At 54.3% G+C, this 22,712-nt stretch overlaps 1 protein-coding gene and 1 long non-coding RNA gene across 6 annotated transcripts in view; one reads left to right on the forward strand and one right to left on the reverse strand.

Moving 5' to 3' along the window:
- Nucleotides 1-22,712, reverse strand: part of HRH2 (histamine receptor H2) — a 45,168-nt gene that overhangs the window by 11,830 nt on the left and 10,626 nt on the right. For 2 of the 5 annotated variants that reach the window (XR_004314201.1, XR_004314202.1), the window contains exons 2-3: nt 9,829-11,413; nt 2,847-2,974 (exon numbers count right to left, since the gene is read on the reverse strand). Coding sequence is in view for 2 of the 5 variants with exons in the window: in XM_032465059.1 (XP_032320950.1) it covers nt 9,829-10,904 (1,076 nt within the window). In the remaining 3 variants the exon portion in view is untranslated. Of the gene's footprint in view, nt 1-2,846; nt 2,975-9,828; nt 11,576-22,712 lie in introns of all 5 variants that reach the window. The other 3 variants (XR_004314200.1, XM_032465059.1, XM_032465060.1) reach the window with 2 other exon arrangements.
- Nucleotides 6,188-15,525, forward strand: LOC116658969. Its single transcript, XR_004314203.1, has 3 exons — nt 6,188-6,461; nt 13,364-13,574; nt 13,833-15,525. It is a non-coding gene; the product is annotated as an uncharacterized LOC116658969 (long non-coding RNA).

A 22,712-nucleotide genomic window follows, 5' to 3' on the forward strand; every position in this document is an offset into this window, starting at 1 on the left:
CACCATGCTGACAACTGGAAGTGACTGCGATCCCCTGACCTGGAAAACATACGTTTTCCCGCCATCCGTGAAATGGTGGCCTGTGGACGCCCAGAGCAAAATGAAACAAAAACCTGACACCTGAGCACCTGAGTGGACTCAGCCCTGTGCCCTGAGCTTCCACCCCAGCACAGGCATTAATGCCCTTGGTCCTCTCCCCTGCCCTGGGAGGGAGGGGCTGGAATGATCAGTCCTACTTTGCAGATGGTGACAAAGTTTTAGAAAAGGAAGTACCTGCCCACGGTCAGCTGGCCAACAAAATGGGGAGGTCAGCCCCCAGCGTTCTCTCAACAGACCACGGCCACCACTGCCTGTGGGTCCCTCCTCCCCCTCCTCGCCTCCTCCACCTCCAGTGTCCACACAGGCTACTCCTCTGATGAGAATGGTGCCTCCAACCTCTGCCCTTTGGCTTAGAAAATTCCTGCTTGTCCCTCCAGAGTCAGCTGAGACATCACCCCTTCAATGAGGCTTTGGGTTCATCCCCTCCCTGCTCATCCGACAGCTCTGTTAGCGGCCCCCTCCACTCCTGCTCCCACCTCCCGCAGGGAAGTGGCGCTAAGGGATGAATGAATGAATGAATCAGTAGGACTCAGCAGCTCCTGAAACAGAGACCTGCTGAGGAACTCCACGTGTGGGTGCTCTGGTTGCTATGATATTAAGACCACATCTGCTCACGGGAGACAGAAAGGGCAGGCAGAGCGTGCCTTCAGGGGTCATGTGAGATGAAACAGGAATGGAGTTTCTCTTTGACATTCAATTTTAATGCTCCATTTCAATGCTAATAAAATCCTTATAAATTTTCTGCGTTTCCCAAGTCAGTGAGGAAAAGACAAGTTCCTAGAACCCTCTGGGCACCCGGCACCACCCTGCCGCCCACCCAGAGTATCTGTCCCAGGGTGACAGTGACATGCAGTGGAGTGAGGAAGGCCTGTGACTCATCCACGGACCAGTGAGTCCTAAAACCTGTGGTCTTCCCCGAAGGCTGCACCCTCCTGTAAGATCAGATGCAGGCAAGGAGAGCCACCTGCCACTTTTTGGCAGGTGGGACAAACTCCCCCTCCTCCCTGCCCGTCTCTGGACAGGGAGCAAATGGTCCTCACACTCCAGGAGAGCCTCAGGGTGGCTGTAGACACCCTAAAATGCCCAGCAGGTCTCAGGCACACCCCATCCCTGTCCCCTGACAAAGCCACAAAGAGCAGCTATAGGTTTAATGAACACACAGCATCACCCCAAAACAGAGAGCCCTGTGACTCACTGACGTTTTCCCGGGAGCAGCACCGGCTGCTAGAAGCTTTAGCTCTCTCTGACAGATGAGGAAACGGGGGCTCAGAGAGGGACGTGATCTTCTCAAGGCCACACAGCCAGCCAGGGCAGAGGCAGTGAGAAACCTGGGTCCCCCATCTCCCAGAAGCCCCATCCTGCACCCAGCCTGCACCCCCGTCTGCCCGTGGCCCTGGCGCACAAAGCTCAGGCCGTGACAAGGACACGTTTCACTGAATCTGCCTTCACCCTCGGAGAGATTTCATTAGTCTGAAAAACAGGTTCCTTCTTGCCCTTGGCAGAAGATTCTCGACACAAACACAGTGGAGGGTTTGGCCCAACTGCTCTCTCTTGTTAAGTATTTACGTGTGATTAATGTTGGACCCCTGAGACAGTCCCCATTTTCAGGACAGACACGAGGCTCAGGGTTAAGGCCTGAGTTGAACAACTCAGTGGCACAACTGATACACACATCCACAAAGTCTGCCCTGGGCTTCTCAGCTGCTCCTTTACAGAAGGGCCACAGGGGAAAAAAGAGAGAAAGAAAAAAAGAAAGGAAGAGAGGAAGGAAGGGAGGAAGGGACTACCACTTACAAGCATCTACCTTGTATCAGGCGCTTTGCATAAATCGATGCTAAGCCTCATCCAGTCCTCCCAGGGAGATATTTGTATCCTCATTTTGCAGATAAGCAAGCTGAGGCTCAGAGAGGGCAAGCCACCTGCCCAAAGTCACAAAGCCAGCAAGTGCTGGGCCGGGAACTGACACCCTTTTCTTTCCCCTGCACCAGGGGTTGGCAGACTAGATGGCCTGTGGGCCAAATCCAGCCCACCATCTATTTTGTAGAAATGGTTGGGGAAAAAAAAAAAAAAGAATAGCAGAATAACATTTTGTGACTCGCAAAAATGATATGGAATTCAAATTTTGGTGCCCATAAATAAAGTTGGACTGCAAACCAGCCACCCCGATCCATTTCTGTATTGTCTGCGATGACTTCTGGACTACACCAGTAGGGTTAAGCAGTGGGGACTGAGAACATAACAAAGCCTAATGTATTTGCTATCTGGCCCTTGGCCGAAGAGGCTTGCCGAGCCCTGCCCTACGCCGGGCCGTCTCCTGTGAGCCGGGAAGGTTTGTGGGGCCTCCCCGCGGCTGTGCAGGCTGTTCTCTGCACCCGCGGTCTCAGGGCTGATATCCAAACCTCCTCCTGCTTGCAGGGCTGTGCGCCCCGGGGCTGGGTCCCCTGGAGAAAGGGCCTTCTCCTAATTTTTTTACCCAGAGTGTTCACCTTTTTCTTATGGGTACAGAGCTACTAGCGGGGGCCCTGAAGGCACGCGACCCCTTTCCTTCCCATCACAGCCCTGGGGAAGCAGCCCAGCGGCAGACCTGTCAGATGTGCGTCAGAAGGAACCGGAAGGGAAGGAAGGGAAAGGGCAGGGGTCTGTGCAGAGCCAGAGGGACGGAGGGGCATGGCTGGGCATCAGCGGGGGCCTCCAGCCGGCTTCAAAGGCACAGGCACCAGGGCGGAGGGGAATGAGGGGTTCTCTACCTTTCAAGTGACTCCTGGGGGGGCCACGATTTATTCTCCTTGACTTTTGAGGCTGGAAAAGGCTTCCCACCTCCTCTCTCCCTGACTTCCTCTCCTGGGCTGGGAGGGGGTCTCATTCCCCAAACTCTCTGAAGAGACAGAAGATGAAAAGGATTAATTCCTCGCTGTAGCCCATCTGCTCTGCCCACGGCGGTGCTGGAGTGCGGGCCCCGCAGGAGCTGCGAACGGGTGCTCGGAACCCATCGGAGCAGGCCAGGCGGGAGGGACGTGGACCGCCTGGGGGTCCGGGATGCAGCCTCCCGCCTGGAACTCCCCACCCAGGGCCTCCCGATGGCCAAGAGCTGCCAGAAAGCCCAAGCACACGGTGAAGGAGCCACGGGGGGAAAGGGGAGCGGGGAGGGAGAAACAGCCGGAGGGAAAGAAAACACACGACAGAGGGGGAGAACGCAAGGAAGGAAGAAGAGGCAGAAAATAAAGAAAGAACTGGGAAAACATTACGCTAAGTGGAACAGCCAGCCGCAAAAGCCCAAGGGTCATCTGAGATGTCCAGAAGAGGCAAGTCTACAGAGATAGAAAGCAGATTAGTGGCTGTCTGGGGAATGCGGGGTTGGGAGGCGACAGCTGAAAGCTACAACATTTCTCTGGGGGTGATGAAAATGTTCTAAACGGACTGTGGTGGTGGCTGCACGACTCTGTGAATATTCTAAAAACCTGTGACTTGTACACTTGAAACGAATGATGCACAGAGCACGTGAAGGATATCTCAGTACACCTGTTACATAAAAGAAAGAACATGACAGAAAAGAGACAAAATGAGAAGAAAGTAAAAGAGAAAGAGAGGGGTGGCTGAGAAGGAAGGGTCACGTCTGTTCCAGTCCCTGCTACGTGCAGGGAACTGTGCTCAGTGCCCGCCTCCTTTATTCTGGTTTTATTTTTACTGCTCTGCAAGGGAGGTCTGATAATTATCATAGTTCTCTGGGTAAGGAAACTGCAGCTCAGACTATCCACGGCCTGTCTAACATCACTCAACCCCTTACTAGTGGTGGGGCCAGGATTCAAACACCGGGCTCCCCAGCTTCCCCACGGGAGCAGGAGAACCCCCCAGGAGCCTTGTGGTGTGACCGCCAGGTACAGAGGGCAGAGGGGACAAGCAGCAGCCAGCAGGAGGCCAGCGTGCAGGGGGCAGCCAGGGTCCCGGGTGGGAGGTGCGGTGGGGGCAGCGGCTCCAGGCGCCTCTGCAAAGAGTCCTTGTTAAGTAAGACCTGTTCAGAAATCCTGGAATCCATGAGCCACAAAGTTAGACTTTTAGAGCCCAAATGATGCAAGCAAAAAAGTTGGGGCTCTTGAAGGACTAAATTATGCAAAACTTTCTTTCTGAGCAAACAGCTCCTTCTTAAGAAGTATGTATACATCGTCAATCATGCAAATTTTTATCTCCTCAGCCAGAAGACATTGAACTTGGAGCAAAAGATAAAGCCAGCCCCACCCTCCCCCTGGGGCCTCCCACCGCTGGCCAACCCACGGCTAGGCTCGGCGGGCTGGAGCCACAGAGGACCGCATCCCAGCTGCCTGAACTCTGGATTTGCATCCGGGGATCCCTGCCCCTTTCCTGGGGGCGGGGGTAGAGGCGAGGCTCCCTCCACCAGCAGACTCTGTGATTCGGAGCTGCGGAGGCCACTGTGAGGCCCGAGGCTGACACTGCGCTTTGGAGGGAGGCCTGGGGTGATGCCAAAGTTAGTAAAGGGAACCAGGAATTTCTGAGCTCCCAGGAGTTTCCTGGAACTTTCCTCTGGGAAACTCGTTTCTCTGATCTCTAAAGGGGGGATGGTGTGAGTCACTTCTTGGGGCTCTTGGGGACCTAGAACAAGATATTCATTCATTCATTCATTCATTCATTCACTTATCCACTCAATGGATATTACTGGGGCTCCAGGCAGAGTGTTAGATGTTAAGCAGTGATGGATACAGATGTGGGCCTGCCCTCAGGGAGCTACGGTCTAGGGGAGTAGAACAGATGGGAGGTACCAGGAGGGGAAAGAAGACTGTCCAGGCTGAGAGGAGGGTGCATGGGGTGGGACAAGTCATGGCCTGGGGAGATGACCTAGGGGCCCAGACGGAGGGAGGGAGGGGTCAGGGAAGTGACAAGAGTCAGGCAGGGCAGGACCTTGTAGGTCAGGACCTTGTGGGGCAGAGCAGAAGCCTGTTCCCATCTGGAGAAAATGGTCCCTCTGGCAGCAGAAGGAAGGAGGGCAGATGGAAGGGGCCTGGGAGTGCTGGCCAGAGGCCTGTGAGGGGAGAGAGCTGATAGGACCTGGCAGGAGCGGGGCAGCTGTGGCTCCTTGCCTCCCTTTGGGCATCTTCTCCTGAGGGCTTTCCTGAGCTCTGACTCCAACCTCCAGGCCTGGGGAGAATCACCACCATGGGTACCAGGGCTCCACAGGAACAAGGAAGTGCCCCGCCCTGAGGGAGACTGCCGACACTCCAGGTCCCCGGGAATCTTGTCCCCCTGCCTCGGGAGATTAGCAGGGCCAGCCAGGGTCTGGGAAAAGGACCCAAGAGGCCCAGGCAGGGATCCAGAGAGACGGGGTCTACTCCTAGCCCCTGCCCAGCTTGCTGAGGGCCTCAGAGAGGTCACCTGCCTCAGTTCCCCCATCTGTGGGCTATGGGATTAGCTCTGAGTCTGGGCTAAATTCAAGTCCGGCATGTCAGCATGGAACGAGCCTGGCTTCGGGGGCAGACGGGCTTGGGCTGCTTCCAGAAGCCCCGGCTGCTGGCCGGGGGCCCACATTTTGAGAACTACGGCCTTGGAATAACCTCCCTTAGGGACGAAGACCCCTGCTTTGCTCACTGCTAGCCCCCCAAACAGCGCCGGCTTCGGGCAGGTCCTTGGTGAGTGCCAGTGAATGAATGAACTCTGAGTGGCTTGTTTGGGTGGGGCTGGAGGGTGGGCGTGGGCCTGGGGATGGTGTCCGGAGGTGGTCAGGGACCAAATCATGAAGGGCCTCTAATGCCAGTTCAGGGAGCTGGGACCTGTAGGGGCTGAACATGGCCCCAGACACCCGCATCCTCATCGCTGGAAACTGGGAGTGTTACTTTATATGGCGAAAAGGGCTTTGCAGATGTGGTTCCGTTAAGGAATCTGGGAGGGGTAGGTTATCCTGGAATATCCCAGAGGGCCCTGAACATAATGACAAGTGCCCTTATTAGATGAGGGAGGCAGAGGGAGGGTGTAGCTCAGTGGTAGAGAATGTGCTTGGCACACGCACGAGGTCCTGGGTTCAATCCCCAGTACCTCTATTTAAATAAATAAACCTAATTACCTCTCCCACCAGAAAAAGAAAACTGCAGCTTTTCCTTTTTAAAAAAGGAAAAGAAATTAAAAAAAAATTAAAAATAAATAAATAAAGAAGGAGGCAGAGGGAGACTTGGCTACAAAGGAGGGGATGGAGATGTGACCAAGAGGTGGGGGTGAGGCGAGGACCAGGCCACCAGCCAAGGAGTGAGGGTGGCCCCCGGCAGCTGGAAAAGCCAAGGAAACGGATTGTCCTCTGAAGCCTCCGGAACCAGCCCTACCAACACCTGGATCTCAGATCTCTGACCCCTTCGACTGTAAGGGTAGGAATCTGTGTTGTTTTCTGTCACCAGGTTCACGGTCATTGGTTACAGGAGCCCCACCTGGGAACCTAATGCAGGCCTGTGTCTGGTGGAAGCTGTGGGCCTACTGAGTAGGGTCAGTGGAGCAGAGAGGGTGAGGCTGGCCACCTGGGATCAGAGAGGGGGAGACGTGACGGCCAGTCTGGGTCAGGGCAGGGCAGACAGAGCATCCTGCTGGCGGGAGGGGGTGGTGGGGCGGTGGCTGCTGACTGGCCTCCGGGAAGGGAGGACCAGCCAGCTCTGCCACTCTTTCCTGGGCTGACTGTCTCCCACCCGCCCCTCACCTCCATCACCAGCAGCCAAGGGCAGGTAGGGTCCGTCCCTTGGAATTCTTGGCACAGGCAGACACCCCCGCCTCCTTGGTTGTGATAAGGGCTCTTTGTCAGGTCATTGCTGGCTTTTGTCCTCAGATGGGGAGCAGGAAGGACACACTATCGGTCATCAGGGGGGCTGGGAGCCAACCTTGTGGAGGCCACACGAGTCCCTGGGTGCCCTGGTGGCCTCCTTTGGAAAATCAACCTCTGGCTGTTCTTGGCTTCCTGGACCCCGACACCCACAACCATAGCGTGAAGCCCTTCAGCTGGTTCCCCATGCGTCTCTGCCGAACCTCTCTGCTCTGCAGCTGCTGTGTGTGACCCAGGCAGGCACGGCCTCCCAGCTGGCCTTGCTGGTCAGGGTGGCCGTAACAGTCAGAAGAGCTGGTGGTCTGGCCCCCAGAGGGCAGTCGGTAGCGGGGGCTGCTATTTCTGTTTTTGCTCAGATCTTGGCTTCGGGAGAGTCACTAGCATGTGTCCTTTGACCAATTTACTTAACTCCTCTGAGCCTCAGTCTCCCCATCTGCAAAGTGGAAACTAAGCAAGCAGCTACCTGACAAGGTGGTGTAGAGAATGAAACGGGGCCACGGGTCTAAAGGGTCCAGCACCACCCTGGAGGAACGAGTCTTTCCCAGCTGCATCTAAGGCTCAGCTCAGAGGTCTGCTCCCGGCACGGCCTCCTCTGGGGGCCTCAGGAACTGGGTTTCAAGCCTTGGCATGTGCTGCACCAAACCATCACCAGTTTGCTCCTTAACCAGACCATCACCTCCACCTGTGAGCAATTGCAGGTGGTGAGAGTGATGGCGTGGGGTGGGGGGCTGGCTGTCTCTCCCTTTGCACCCAGCACGGGGGTGGGTGAAGGATGCCGCCACAGAAAGATTAATACATAGAAACAGTGACAGACGTGAAACTGGCACCTAGTCGGTGCAGGTGAGTGCTCGCTGGATGTCTCCCTAAGGATTAGGGGTCAAGGTGGCCTATTAACCTGAGGTCGCACAGGTAAGAGCGGTAGGAAGTGGTTTGATGACTAGACTGAATGTGTAACTGCCTTCTGCAGAGTCCACACCCGCCGTGCTCTGCCCTTTGTTTGCTTTGTGAACAAAATTAGCTTTGTACCAGAGGCTGCTTCCTGAGTGAGGGAGCGTGGAAGGACAAGGTCATCTTAGCGATCAGGGCCAGACGCGGAAGCCTCCAGACAGGCGTTCTGGAGAGGCGCCTTTGGGTGACTTGGAGGGTGGATGTGAGGGAGACAGCCTAGAGGCTGGAAGGCCAGGAGGAGGCTGGATGCAGGAGCCATGAAGCTTGTTCCAGAAGCATAGCAGTGGAGGGGGAGGGTCCGGGACCCAAGTCTACATGGGGACACTCCACACCTGGCCGATGCAAGGACCAGAGTTACACGAGGCCTAGGGGACCATTTGGTCAGTTTCAGCCCCAAAGTGCTCCACAGGGACTGGCACCCAGAGCGGATGGGTGTGCAGTGCCCATCCAAGCCTTTCTGGAGTCTGACGCTCAGTACTCGAGAGCAGACAAGTACCCCACTGCAGGTCCTAAAACCTGTTTGCATCCCCTGGCTCACGTGTACTTCAGGCGACTCTGGGAGGTGAGCCGGACAGGCTGCCTGAGGACAGACCTCACCCTCTACGAGATGAGGAAACTGAGGCCCAAGACGGGCAGGGACTCGCTCAAGCCACAGAGCGAGGAGGGCAGAGCTGAGATCAGGGCTGGGCAGTTGCCTTTCCATCCCAGTGCACCACAGCAGATGCCGAAAACGTCACCTCTACATCCCTGGCACTCAGCACAGTTCCCGGCATGGGATGGGAAGCTGACAAATGTTTGCAAATGAATGAATCAGGGAATGAATGAGTGAATAAATGAATGAATGAATGAGTGGGTTTGTCACATGGACCAGCATTCTGGGGGGGGGGGGCAAAGGCATGGTCTGTGGGAAGAGAAAGGAAAGTAATATTGAACACCCGCATGTCTGCTGTCCTGCCAGCACCCTTTCATTTACTCATCTCAACAGCTGGGGCTCCCTCCCACCTGTAACCCTCCTCCCCGCGGGCGAGCTCCCTGGGGCCACTCAAGTCTTTGGTGGGGTTCCCCTTAATACTTTGCATGGGCTTTGTCACCAGTGAATTGATCTAAATCTCATTCTGATCCTGTTTATCTGTTCAGCCTGGGCATCTCTTTGGAGGCTGAATCCTAGGGCATTGTCTCTTGCATTTCCTGCATCCTGGAGAGTCAATGGTCTCCAAGCCTTTTTGTCTGTTTGTTTTTTCAATAGCCTCCTAGATTTTGCTCTGTTCTCTCCTCTCTGCTCTCCTCTGTCATGGACCAGAGCCGCATTCCCCTTCACTGACGTCCTCATCTTATCCTTGTGGTCCACATCTTATGGGGCAACCAGAGCCCTCTTTCCAAGGCACAGAGGTGCCTGGGTTACCCCCTCCTTGCTTCTAATCCTCTCATCTTCCCCTAAGACCTACACTACAATGTCCAAGCCTGGCTTTCAAGGCTCTGCCTTCCTCCCTGCACTGGAGCACCCCCAAAGTAAGAGCTGATGCTCAATGAATGTGGGCCGAGTGGGGTCTCTGACTGAACCTGCAGGAGGTAGCATTAATGCATGGCCATTGGAGGGCTGTCCTGGCCAGTTCAGATGAACACTTAGGACCAGTAAGTAAGTGGCAGGGTTGGGTCTCAAAGTTAGGGTTCCTGACTATAAGGACCAGGTAGCTAGAAAAAAGGGCCCACAAGTTCTGGAGTCGAGGGAACTCTAGTCACATCCCAGCTGTGTGACCCTGGCCAAGTTCTCTGAGTCTGGACTTGCCTCTTTTAGAATGGAGGTAAAAAGTTCTGTTTGGGGGAAGGAACAATACGAGATTTGGAAAGTGCTCATGAGGCATTTCCAACCCATAATGTTCCAGCCAGCACCTTGGGGACAGCTGCCACTTGAATGGTTTCCATGAGTGGGACCCCCTCGGGTCCCCATCCCACACACAAACAACCCTAGCAGTTACCTGTCTGTGGCTCCCTGGGGGGCCGTGACCTCTGTCCCACTCCACACCTGGAGCCTCAGGGGCCTCTCTTCCTGCCACCTGGGTTCTTGGCTTTGATTCCTCTTCAGCTGAGAGCTGCTGTCCCTCAGCGAAGTTCTGTCGGCGACGTGGCCGGCGGGCCGGCAGCGGAAGAGGCGCTGGTACGCCGTGCGGAAGTCTCTGCTCAGTGTGGCGTACAGGATGGGGTTCAGGGCCGAGTTGGCATAGCCCAGCCACAGAACAATGGCTTCGAAGGTCTCGTTGATGGCATCGTCCCCTCTCAGCCCACGGTAAACAAACACAGTGAAGTAGGGGAACCAGCAGACGATGAAGGCTCCCATGACGGCGGCCAGAGTCACTGTGGCTTTGTGCTCCCGGAGGGTGGCTGTCCTCCAGGAGTTGATATGATGGACCCTCTTGGCCTGATCCCGGGCGATCTTGAAGATGCGGTAGTAGGTGATGCACATGACCAGCAGGGGCAGGTAGAAGGTGACCAGCCCGTCCACCAGGCCGTACACCAAGTTGACCTGGACTTTGCACTTGGAGATGGTGTGATTGGTGCTGTTGGTCTCCGCCCTGCTGTTCCACCCCAGGTGGATAGACAGGAAGGACAGTGTGATGGAGATGACCCAAATTAAGACCAGGGAGATGGCGACCCGGACAGGGGTTACCAGCACGGGGTAGCGCAGGGGGTCCGTGACGGCGCAGTACCGGTCCAGGCTGATCATGAAGAGGTTGAGGATGGAGGCCGTGCAGAGCATGACATCCAGGCTGGTGTAGATATTGCAGAAGGCCTCACCGAAGCCCCACTGGCAAGACAGCTCGTGGAAGGCCGAGAAGGGCAGCACCAGCAGGCCGAGGAGCAGGTCAGTGATGGCCAGGGACACGATGAAGCAGTTGGTCAGACTCCGCAGCCGCCGGGTCAAGCCCACCGCCAGGCAGACGACCACGTTGCCGGCGATGGTGATGAGGATGAGGGCGGTGAGGACCAAGCTGACGGTGACCCTGAACGCGGTATGGTTCAGACAGGAGGAGGGGTCCGTGCTGTTGGATGCCATGCTGGGGCCCTATGGCTCCTCCTCCTGCCCTCGGCCCCGGGGCTGCTCCTCCTGCAGGTCCCCAACGTGTAAGTTATGTCACCACTGGGCTCCAGGCTGCCCAAAAGAGCCAAAAGGAGTGTCCAAATGTGGGGAGGCTACAATGACTGACCTGGGTGCTGTTTTCCTAGAAGTTAATAAAGCAGTCTGTGAGGAGGTGGTAGGCATGAGAATGAATGAAGAAGGAAAGCTAGTCTCTGAAGCGAGGTTCCCAGTTCAAACCCCATTCCTCACATCGGCCCCTGCAGAGCTGGATTCTTCCCGGGACTGGAGCTGATTTCCACTGTCCAGGTTTTGCATAGAGGCTGAGGCCCTGGGGCATGAGTCTGAAGGTGGCTTTGGCCTCACGCGGGAGGCGTCAGGCGGAGATGGGGCTGCAGCCTTCTCCATCGCAGACAGCTGCTCCCGCCCACATGTACGGGGGTCGGGCACTCCTGCCTCTCCCTGTGGGGTGCGCTGGGGAGCACGCGCTGGAAATGCAAAGATTGAGTATTGAGCATCCGGAAACCAAACCGAGAGTGTGGCCCGATTCACGACGAACCCTCCTGGACCCTGACCTCCCTGCAAGACACCAGGAGGCATGGAGCCAGTCCCGTACCTCTCCTTAGAAGGGACCAAGGCCATCAGGGTTCCTAGGGGGAGGAAGAGAGGGGAAAGGACTCAGACTGTAAGCTCCGCCTCTGCTTGTCCCCTGCTGGGTCCCAGTGCCTGGCCTTGCAGGTAGGCACTAAGCGTCTGATGAATAAATGATAAAATGAATGAAAAATAAGCAAAGGCAATACATTTCCTCTGGCAAAGCAAGGGGAACAGCATCTCACACTGCTGTGTCACAGAATGTCATCACACTCTAAACCAGAAACCAAAAGACTTTTTCAGGGAGGGGCCAGGTAGAGGACATTTTCTGCTTGGCGTCCCAAGCCTCGTCTCTGCGGCCACGACTCAGCTCTGTCGTTCAGCATGAGGACACCTCCACAAGACAACGGGCAGATGAGTGACGGTGGCAGTGTGCCAGGAAGACAGACCACGGCTGCTGAAACGGGAATTTCACATCGTTTTCACGTGTCATAACATAGTCTCCTTCTTTGGAATTTTCCCCCCAAACTCTTTAAAACCATTTCTGAGCTAAAAATGTAAAAGTTATTCTTAGCTTGCGGGCTGCAGGAAGCCAGGGAGAGGACACCAGATTTAGCTTGCTATCATAGTTTGCCAACGGCAGCCCCACCCCACATCTGCCTCAGATGTCTCTGTGAACCTCACTTTTCAGGTCAGCTGGTACAGAACTCACTCTATCTTTCTTTTAAAATATTTTTTTGTGGGGGAGGTAATTAAGTTTTTTTTTTTTTTTTTTACTAATTTATTTATTTTGATGGAGGTACAGGGAATTGAACTCAGGACCTCATGCATGCTAAGCACATGCCCTACCTCTTGAGCTACGCCCTCCCTCCTCACTCCACCTTTCTAATGGCTGTACATCAGTCCATCATCACCCCATCACAAGTATTTGGGTGGTTTCTAGTTCCTTCTCTCCAACTGCCCTCTCTTCCTTCCTCCTTCTTGTCCCGCTGCGGACATCACTTCAGCAGAAGGTTTAACCCCCTCCTAGCGGTGATGAGCTACGATTCTAATTGATGCAAAACCAGGGAAGGGCCTGCTTGATTCCCGGACCCTTGCTCTCAAGCTGATCCTGGCTTTCCAGAGAGCAGCCAGCAGGCCACCTCCTGGGATCTGGGAGTGTGCAGAAAATCAAGTTGACAGCGGAAACTCTCTCAGAAACAAGCTCGTTACTGTGTGACATAATTTAAGCCTCTCCCAGACTCTTGCCTGGAGCGGTTTTGCAATCTGAATATGAGAAGCATCATTTAATCATAACCAGTCTGTTGGTGCAGGGATCACGGCTCCTGGTCACCTTCTGCCACTCCAGCTGGCTCAGCCACCTAGCCTAGCGGACTGGGCCTCTGGGGTTTCTTTTCAGACGATCTTTTCATTACATAAATAGCCCAAACAGGATGGCTCTTACCGCCACACTTAATTAACTTTGGAGGGGGGTAGCAGCCAGAGTGTGGTTTTTTGTTTTTCTATTTTTGAGAATCGCTATCTATTTCTGATCAAAATTTTCTCTGTGTTTCCTTAACAGCCAGGTTTAGGTATTTTGAACTGACATTTTAGTTGATGCTTGGTGGTTTTCAAATTTGCACAAACCAGCCTCTCACATAATTAAAAATTAATTTCTTCTCTCCCTCCCTCCTTCCTCTTCCTCCTGCCTCCCTCTGTTCTCTTCAGCAACTATTTCTTGCAGAACCTACAATGTGCCAAACATGGTTCCATGCGCTGGGGGGCCCATGATTAACAGAACAGTGGTGGCTTCCTTTTTCAGAGAGTTTCAAAAGAAGGATCACTTCTGTTACGTTTCTATTTTACAGCCTCGGCCCCAGAAGTTTCCAGTGACCTTTTGGTGAAGGCAGGAGCTTCTGCACGGAGCTCAGTTCATCTTGTCCCTTGTGGGGAGAAGAAGGATGGTTCTAGAGGATCACGGGACCCCAAGGTCACTGTCACAGCTAATCTAAAAAACACTTTCTGGAACTTTCCTTTCTAACTTCAAAAGCAATGACAAGCTGATTGCAGCAAACCAAGGTATACAGGACGGGCCAACTGTTTGGGCCATGGCATACCCATGGCCTCAAGATGGGGAGGGGACTGTCGCTGGCTGTTTGGTGTGGTGGGGACCTTCCATTCTTTGGGCCTCTGTGTGCCAGACACAGGCAGATGCTATTTAATACATCTGTAGATATTACCCCACTAGTTCCTTTCCTGTTTTCTTTTAAAATTCCCGTTATATATTGGACGCCTCTCTAGATCACTCAGATCTGACTCATTCTTTTGGGCACCTAGTGTTGGCAATACAACCACCAGGATGAGAGGACCCACGAAGAAGGAGGTCGGTGTGAGCGGTTTGCCAGGGGCAAGCACATAAAAGAAACCACATGAAAGTCCACCAGCCCGGGAAGGGTGCTACGAACAATGGCGCATCGGAACTGTCGGGTGGACCAGGGCCAGGTGACGTCCTGCACGCGAGTGAGGGGAATCACCGTCTCCATTTAACAGTCGAGGAGAGCGAGGCTCGGGGAGGCCGAGCGATGTCACAGCCCTAGTAAGTAGCCAGAGAGCCTGGATGCACACTCAGCTCACACTCCTTCGGTCTGCCTCAACGCCGGTCCTTGGATCAGACGTCAACTTGTCCCTCCAAGTGGATCTCGCCCAATAGCCCTGTAATTGTCCCCTAACCGCGCTGTTCAGGCAACCGGGCCTTTGCTCAAAAGCAGCAGGTCTCCACCTCCCGGAGTCCCGCTTTCTCAGCTACTGCCCTTTCAAGGCCCAGCTCAAACACAGGGTTCCCCCACTAGCCGAAAGTCGAGCATCCCTACGAAACCCTTCAAAAGCCGAAACGGCAGAAAGCGAAGAAGCGGTTACCTTAGGACACCTCTTGCTAATGGATGCGCACGGGGAATGGAGCTAAAGCACAGATGCTCAGATAGTTCACGGCTCTGGCGGCCTGGAGCCGATGCTGAGTGCACTTCCCGGGGAAAGAGCCTGGTGGGGTCACCCCACACTCGGGGTGCAGGTTGCCTTTATAACGACTTGGATGCAAAACAAACCTGAACGCTATTTTCACCTTTTTTCGTAAAAGCGAAAATCCCTGGACTTCTTCTGGTTAGCAGAAACAGGTACTAATGCAGGTGTTTCATAAAGCGAACCTTCAAAAAGCAGGGGATGCCTGTAGCTCCAGCTCCCTGAAGCCATCCTGAACGCCCGCGAGCAGGGGCACCCTCCCCTGCACTTTGTATGGAGCTATACTGGTGGCACCTGCCGCCTTAGGTTGTTCATATGGCTCTGGGTCTGTCCCCCAGCAGGGGCTGGATCTGGACCACCTCTTCGGGCCTTCCATCCACCCACCCTTCCGTCCTTCTATCCATCCATCCATCCATCCACCCATCCAGCAAACGTTTCTGGTTGTCTATCTAAGGGAGAGGTCCAGGGTACATGGAGTGTGTGTGAGTGTGTGTGTGTGTGTGTGTGTGTGTGGTTTCTCCACTGTGAAAACCTAAGGGCACTCATCTCGGCATTTGATTGGCCCTATTTGTACGTCTGAAAGGATATGTGAGAATGGGCCCGTTTCCCCCAACATTTTAGAGTGAAAATTGTCAAACACACAAAAAGCTGAAGAAACAATACAGTGTATGTTAGCTCTTGCCCCCCTGTTCATGCAGATTAAATAATGATGGGTTCTCTCTCTGTGTGTGTGAGTGTGTGAAAAGTCACTAAAGCCGCTTCGGCCACTTCCTCCCCCTTTGCCTCAGGCTGGCCCCAGACGCTGCAGCTATGCACCGTCCCACCGCTTCCTCCTACCTCACCTCATCTTTGCCTCAAGAGCCTCTGAAAAGCCACTTTCTGAAGAATTTGCTCATGGGTTGCAGCGCCCCTCACGACCCCCCCGGGGAGGCGTCTCATCTTTCCCTACAGTCATCACCCAGCAAATGCGAACATGACAAAAGGCAGGGCCCAGCTCAGAGTCTGACTCATCACATCAGGTGCCCCTGTGAGGCCACACTGGCCAGTTAGCCCCTAAGAGCAGCCACCGCCGAGTGTGTTCAACGCACTCATTGTGCTCCCAGGTGTGTGTTGAATCCCCTGTGCTGGGCTCTGGGCTGGGGAGCCAGCTTCCATCACTTCCCATTACCAGCCTTGGTTGTCTCCAAGTATAAACCTTTGGCACGGCATTCAAGGTTCTCTGTGACTTGCTTCTTTCTTCTCTCTTAAGCCTTAGCTCCTGCCTGCCGAGTGACCTTTCGCTGGGCAACACTTTGAGAAACATCTCTGGTGGCATTTAATTCCTCCTGATTTTGAAAGTCCTGGGCCTGATCTGACTCTGCTTTTACACATGCTGTTCCCCCTGCCTGAATTCCCTTCCTCCCTTCCATGCCTGGTGAGCCCCCACTCTTTCTTGAAGACCTGGCTTCCTCTGCCACCTCCTCCAGGGAGTCCTCCAGAGGTACTTGCTCCATCCTCTTTCACTTCTCCCTCCCACTTCTACCCGCCTCTGGCAGAGGCACAGGAAGGAGGGGTTCTTTTACCCCTCCGGGTAGAATTCTGAGTTTTCAGGGCCCCAGGAAAACTCTCCTCTCAATGTGGCCTTTGGTGATTCCCCATCAGAATGTGTCTCCCCCGGAACTGAGCTGTGGTGGGTGGAATCCGGAATACCATTTCCTTCTCAATCCCCCTCTGTGGCAGCAAAGAAAATGGGGGCTTGAAAGGCTGAGGATCGCCCCACCAGCAGAGGTATAGCCCAGAGGCAAACCAGGTCCCCTCTCACTACTCCTCAACCCCAAAATCCCAGAAGAGATGCCACTGGTGGTACATGCTGTTTACCAGTCTGGGGGCTGGGGTCTTCTCCTATCAAACTTTATCAAACCGAGTCTAACACTTTTCTCTTCTCATTAGGAAGTCAGATGAAGCTCCCCGTTTGCAGTGTAAGGACCCAATCCCCAGGCAGAGCCGCAGTCTGGGGGAGTCAGTTCAGGCGCCTTTGGGTCTCTCACTCAGCCTGGAAGATGAGTCTGATTTCCCCAGCAACCACTGACCAAGGGGAAAGACAACGACACTCAGCAGGAGGCCGCTGTGTGCCGGGCACCTTCTGCGTGAGCCAGTGGACAAGCGGGGCAAGTAGGTAATTTGATCCTTACTCTGCAAAAACTGACACTCAGACAAGTGAAGGGAGCCCCGGGGGCTGAAAAGCAAGGACTTCGACATTGGGCAGATCTGGGTTCTAATTTCAGGGCTGTCACTTAATAGCTTTGTCACCTTGGGCACGTGACTGCCACCTCTCCGAGCCTTAGTTTTCTCCTTTGTAAAATGGGGGTAATGAGATGTCCTTCTTCACTTGGTGGATGTGAAAGTGCACAGAGTGAAGGGCTGTGAAACACTTAGTGCCTGGCACGTGGCAGGTTACGTTATACGTAATAATAGTGTAAGATCATTACTTTGTAGCTGAACAGGACCCTGTGGGGCCTTCCTGGGTCAGAACCCGCCCCCCATATCCTCTGCTGGAGCTCCTCTCTGATGTACCCAGGTGATGGTATCTGATGCCTATTTCCTGAGTTTTTCAGATGCCAAAACCACCAGGGAAAGGAAGAAATTAGCTACTTGACTATCATGAGCACGTGGCCCCTAGACCTTCTGGTGCCTAAGGATCAATCATCATTAACCAATCTGCCAGGGACGCCCCTCCATCACTTTGCCTTTAAAAATGCTTTGCTGAAACCCTTCAGGAAGTTCGGGGTTTTTTGAGCACGAGCCACACGTTCTGTTTGCTCGGCCCTGCGATAAACCTTTCTCTGCTCCGAACGCCGTGGTTTCTGTTTGTCTGGCCTCACGGTGCGTGGGGCATGTGAACTTGTTTTTGGTAACAATTTCATAACCATAAAAAATGTGATTTTTGTATTATTATCTAAAGCTGCACAGCAAGGAAATAGCATTCATGCACACCCCATATATTTACTGAGTGCCTTCCAGATGCAGACGCCGTGCGTGGGTTCCGGGCTGAGCATGGCAGGCGTATCTTGGAGCTTCCATGGCAGCTGCAGGGCAGGGGGGTGGGGGGATAGGGGAACAAACAAGAAGTAACTCACAGCAGAGCGCTCATCTAATCGCAGTGTCTTAACAGTTACATAAAGGGACAGTATAGGAAGCCACGGGACTGTATCACGGGGGCTTCTGACCAGGTCTGGGGGATATCTGAGTTGACATCTGTACAGACAGGAAAAAGGTAATGCAGTGAAAATGGGGAACAAACAGATTCCATACAGAACAGCCCCTGTAACAGCTTGGAGGCTGAGAGATGGTGGATTTTAACTGCAGAGCCGTGGGAAGCCTTGGGGGTGGAGGGGGCGTGTGAGTGGAGGGTGACGTGGCTGGGAGGCGGGAGGTGGCTCCACTGTCCAGCTGTCCTGCTGGGACATCAGGCATTGGGGGAGGGTGGCAGCTGGTGTGGGACTAGCTGGGCCCCACTGACCAGGCCGTTATCACCGCAGGTAATGAGATGTGATGTGCCAGGGGCCTGGCAGGCAGTTCCTCATTTTCACGAGCTGGAATTTCTCAGAATGTTGCCCCTGTCATTGGCCGTTTCAGGTGTTCTGGGGGCCTGGTGCTGGGCTCTGCCGCCGTCAGGAGTCCCAGAGTGGCCCAGAAGCGGCAGTGAGGTCAGCGGGGTAACTTGCATCCTTTAAGGAGGGAGGAGGAGCCCAAGGCCCAGAGGGGCCGTGCCACACGGGATGCTGAGCAACGCGACTGAGGCCCAGACGGAGGGGACCGAAATGGCCTGCGGCCTTCCCAGGGGGCCCTTTCTTCCCACACACAGGCGCTGCCGGACCGAGGTGCAGCGCCGCTCAAGAAAGGCTGACGGCACTTTGCGGCTGCTTCTTGCCTTCACCCGGGCGCCCGAGGCAAGCTGCGGGGCAGGGGCCGGGGGACTAACCAAAGGACAGGGTGGGTCCCAGACCCAGGCCATTCAGACCCAGCCCAGCAATGGGCAGCAGGGGCCTTGGGAGGGGCAGCAAGAGGCTGTGGGAACTGGAGGAATGAAGTTGGACACTGGGTGGTGGCAGGTGGCAGCTGTGTGTGTGTGTGCGTGTGCGTGTGCGTGTGTGCAGCAGGCAACGCTTCATCGGGGCTGGAAAACCCCATGAACGTTAAAACACTCAGACTGCTCACTGACCCACAGATGTACTTCTAGGAACATGTGACCTGGAAATGGTGTGACAGCCCGCACCGCACTCACCGAACGGCTGAAGCAGGCTGCCGGCAGGTGTGGGATGGTCTCCACACGGGCGCCGAGTGTGACAGGTGAAACGGGGAGTGTGTGCGTGCGCACACCCGTGCACGTGCCCTGGAATCGACACTCGGACTTCCTCCAGGAAGGGCACGTGTGAAAAGGAACTGACTGCTTCCAAGGGGGGAACTGGGGGCTGGGCCAAGAGTGGGAGGAAGACGTCTTTGACTATACGCTCTTTGGGACATTTTGAGTCTTTTCACCTTGGGTACATGTCACCTACTCCAAACCTTACAGCCAAACAGTTTGGCCAGTGGAGCAGGGGGCGGGAAGGGTGTGCTGGGCAGAGGCAACAATAGTAAAGGAAGGGTAGCTGGGAGATCAGGCCACGCTTTGGAGCGGGACCTGGGGATTCAGGGCTCCAGGCCAGGGCTGGCTCTTGGCCGCTCAACCAGAAGCCCCGTAAGCGTTAAGTCCTCCACTCCAAGCACGTCCCCCTCAGGGCCCTCTCTCCCCGCGGTCACTGCACAGGCTTTGGACTAGGGCTGGTCGGACCTGCCCCTCCAGTGCTTCCCCTGTTGCTGGCATCAGGATGCCAATGCCCGCCACACTCTGCGTGATCTGGCCCCCGTCAGCCTCTCCAGCTGATTCTCAGGGGTGGGGAGACTGTAGCTGCGGATAAAGTGCTAAGAAGTTTGGCCTTAGTTCTTAAGGCAAACAGGAGCCCTGAAGTTTCAGTCAACAGGCTGGAGATTCTGGCAGCAGGCCTGGGAGCCCAGCTGTCCTGAACCCAGTCAGCCATCATTCAATGAGGTTTCTCTGACTCATTAGCTCACGTCCCATGCTATGTCACGACACTCTGGGGCTCTCTGCTGTCTGCACATCCTCTCACTCACGCTTTACCGCAACATCCTGAAGCAAGAGATCTTTTCTTCATTTTATAAATGCAGAAGCCGAGGCTCAGAGAAGTCAAGTTGCCCAGAGTCCCAACATCACCAAATGGGAAAGTCAGGATTTGAACCCAGGTCTGCCTGACTCCAAAAATCCCTGCTCTCAGCCGCTACTGTTTAGCTTTTCCTATGGAGAAAGGACCCACCCTCTGCGATCTTCAGAGGGATGGGATAATTGCCTGGGCATTTGCCACAGAAAACACTTCCTCATTTGCAGTAGCATTTCAGTGTGCCTTTGATCTTTATGGCTGCAGATGTCTAAGTCCTTCCCTGCAGTGGGCTGGACATTTAGTAAAAGCCTCTTCAGGCAATAAAAAGACTCCTGGTTGAGGCTGCTCATTAGCGAGAAGGGCCCCGGCCCCCTGATGGTCTGAGTGCTGGTCACACCCTTTCGTTTCTCCTGAGCCGCCAGGGGCCCAGAGCCAGGATTGCGCGTCTGTCCTCAAGGGCATGTTGTCCTAAGCACTGCGGCCCCCTCTGCCCAGGCCGAGAGGTGAAGGGACACAAATATCGTCTGGAATTCGGGGCAGCGAAAGAGCCCCATCCATCCCTCAGACGTGCATCGAGCAGCCCAGAATGGGATGGTGGGATCAAAGTGGACATTTTATTATGATGACAGCCATCACTTGGGCATCACGGTGAGGAGGAAGGCAACCAGGACCAGAAGCCAGGACCCTGACCACTTCCGTTTGCCGAGCACCGACAGATAACGTTAATATCTCTGTGGGGCGGAGACTATTATTATTCCCATTTGACAGACAGTGAAACTCAGGTTCAGAGAGGTCAGGTTACTTGTCTGAGGCCACACAACCACAGCAAAGAGGCAGGCAGGGCTTTGAACCAGGCCTGACTCCAGTCTGAGTGCCCATAGCCAACCACCCCATGGACACGTGAGACCTGCATCCGGTCCAGGTCATCCCCTGACGACGTGTGTGACGGGCTCTTGCTATGGTGTTTTCTTACCAGCGAGAGACCCCACGCCATTGTCCTGGCCTCTGCCAGCGGTTGATGTGGGACCCTGAAGCCACCTCTGGTGACAACAAATTCCCTTGGCTTGTCTAAGAAAGTCTTTATTTTTCCTTCAATTTTTTTTTTGGTTCAGTTAAGGTGAAAAGCACACAGCATACCATCGTTCAGTAGCATCCTGTACGTTCCCCAGGCTGTGCAACCACCATTGCTATCTGGCTTTAAAACGTTTTCATTGCCCCAAAAGGAAACTCCACACCCATAAGGCAGTCACTCCCTCTCCCTGGTCCCTACAACGGGCAACCTGCCTTCTGACTCCATGGACTTATTCTGGACATTGTGGCCACAGAGCCCATGTAAACTGGGAAGGGTGGGACCGAGGGAGGATCCAGCCCCTGCCTCCACTTCATCTAACTACAGGCTCAGCCTACGTATTTGGGAATCACCCTTGACTCTCATCCTTCCTTCATCCCCAGCAGTCAAGCCGTCAGCACGCCTGGCGGATTTTGCCTCTGAAATACACGCATCTCGGATGCGGCCACTTCCCTGGGTTGCTGCCATCCTGGTCCTCAGTCCCAGCCAGTCCAGCCTCTTGCCTGGACTTCTGTCACTGCTCTTGCCGGGCCTTCCCGCTACGTCTTCAAGCCTCACCACCACCCACCTGCTTCTGTCTTCCCCACGCTGGCCCGTTACACCCTCCCCCGGGCTCACAAGGCCCCACGGGACCTGCGCCCCACCTCCTAGACCCTGGAAGCAGCTCCCTTGACCGTCCATCTCATCCCCTCTTGGCACATTTTTTTCTCTTGGCATTTTTTTGTTTCCCTATTTGTTCACTATTTCTTTCTCCCCGCTGAAAGGTAGGCACCTTTGAGGGCCAGATTCCTTCTGCCTTGTTCCCTGACAGGTGCTTAATGGAAGCTCAAGGAACACTTACTGGACTGACTAGATGCATATCGAAAACAGCTGCCCTAACATTATAGCATCTTTTTCACGGGGCACTTTGAAAGCACAGGCAAGTTTCTAAGCATCTTACATACTTTTAATCCGCTTAATCTCTCTGCAACAACCCTGTTACATGGTGGCCATTATTTACTTCCATTTTCTAGACAAGGAAATTGAGGTTCATGGTACTTTGTGACTTGGCCAAAGCCCACAGCCCTCAGTGGGTTTGCAAGTGTGGGAAAGGCCTGGGGAGGAGCTTTTCAGGGCAGGCGTTAGACTGGGCCAAATGAAAATTCCGCCTTGTTCTTCTGGGGCAGGTGAGACCCCAGATTGCCAGTGTCTGCAAGGGGGCCCCCAAGGGGCAAAACTGCCAGAAGGCACTGGGCTGGGGATTTGGACCCTGAGTTTGAGTCCCTGGTGTGACTCCGACTTGCTGCGCTACTGCCCACAAGTTTCATACCCCTCGTTTCCTTAGCAGAAAAGTGGGGAGACGGGCTTAGAGTATCTCAAAGGTTTCTTCCAGTAAGTATCTTTGTGCACATGTGGAAGGGATGGAAGGGAAGAAATAATGAGCCCCCAAAACAGTAAAATAGGAGGGCTCTGGGTAGAGACAAAACTAAGTGATCATCTGGTATTTAGGAACCCTTTCTACAGCATCCCGGAGAGACCGTCATCCCTGATTGCCTTGCATACTTCCAGCGACAGGGGGCTCACTAGCTTACAAATCGTTTGCCTATCAGTCACGGCTATTTAAAACCCTCATGGAGCCCTACATACCCTTTCTTTTGGAGACGGACCCCACTGTGTAATAAGTGCATTGTAATATGTGCACCTTCCACAGACATAGAATTTATATTCAGCTGTTTAGTATAATGAGCTGCCACTGACTAGCTGTCATAGATTATCAATTAAACAATCATTACTTGCAGTTTTGTGGGGTTTTTGTGTATTAGATCCAGTATTTTGTGTGTGTGTGGGGGGTGGTCTACGTGAGTCTGCAGATGTTTCTGTAGGCTCCTGAAAAGCTCTGAAGCCCCAGAGAACAAATCTAAGTCCCTTTCCTCGGGCAGCCCAACAGAGCCCCTTGTT

Source organism: Camelus ferus, chromosome 22, assembly GCF_009834535.1.
Source record: "Camelus ferus isolate YT-003-E chromosome 22, BCGSAC_Cfer_1.0, whole genome shotgun sequence".
Classification (NCBI taxonomy): Eukaryota; Metazoa; Chordata; class Mammalia; order Artiodactyla; family Camelidae; genus Camelus; species Camelus ferus.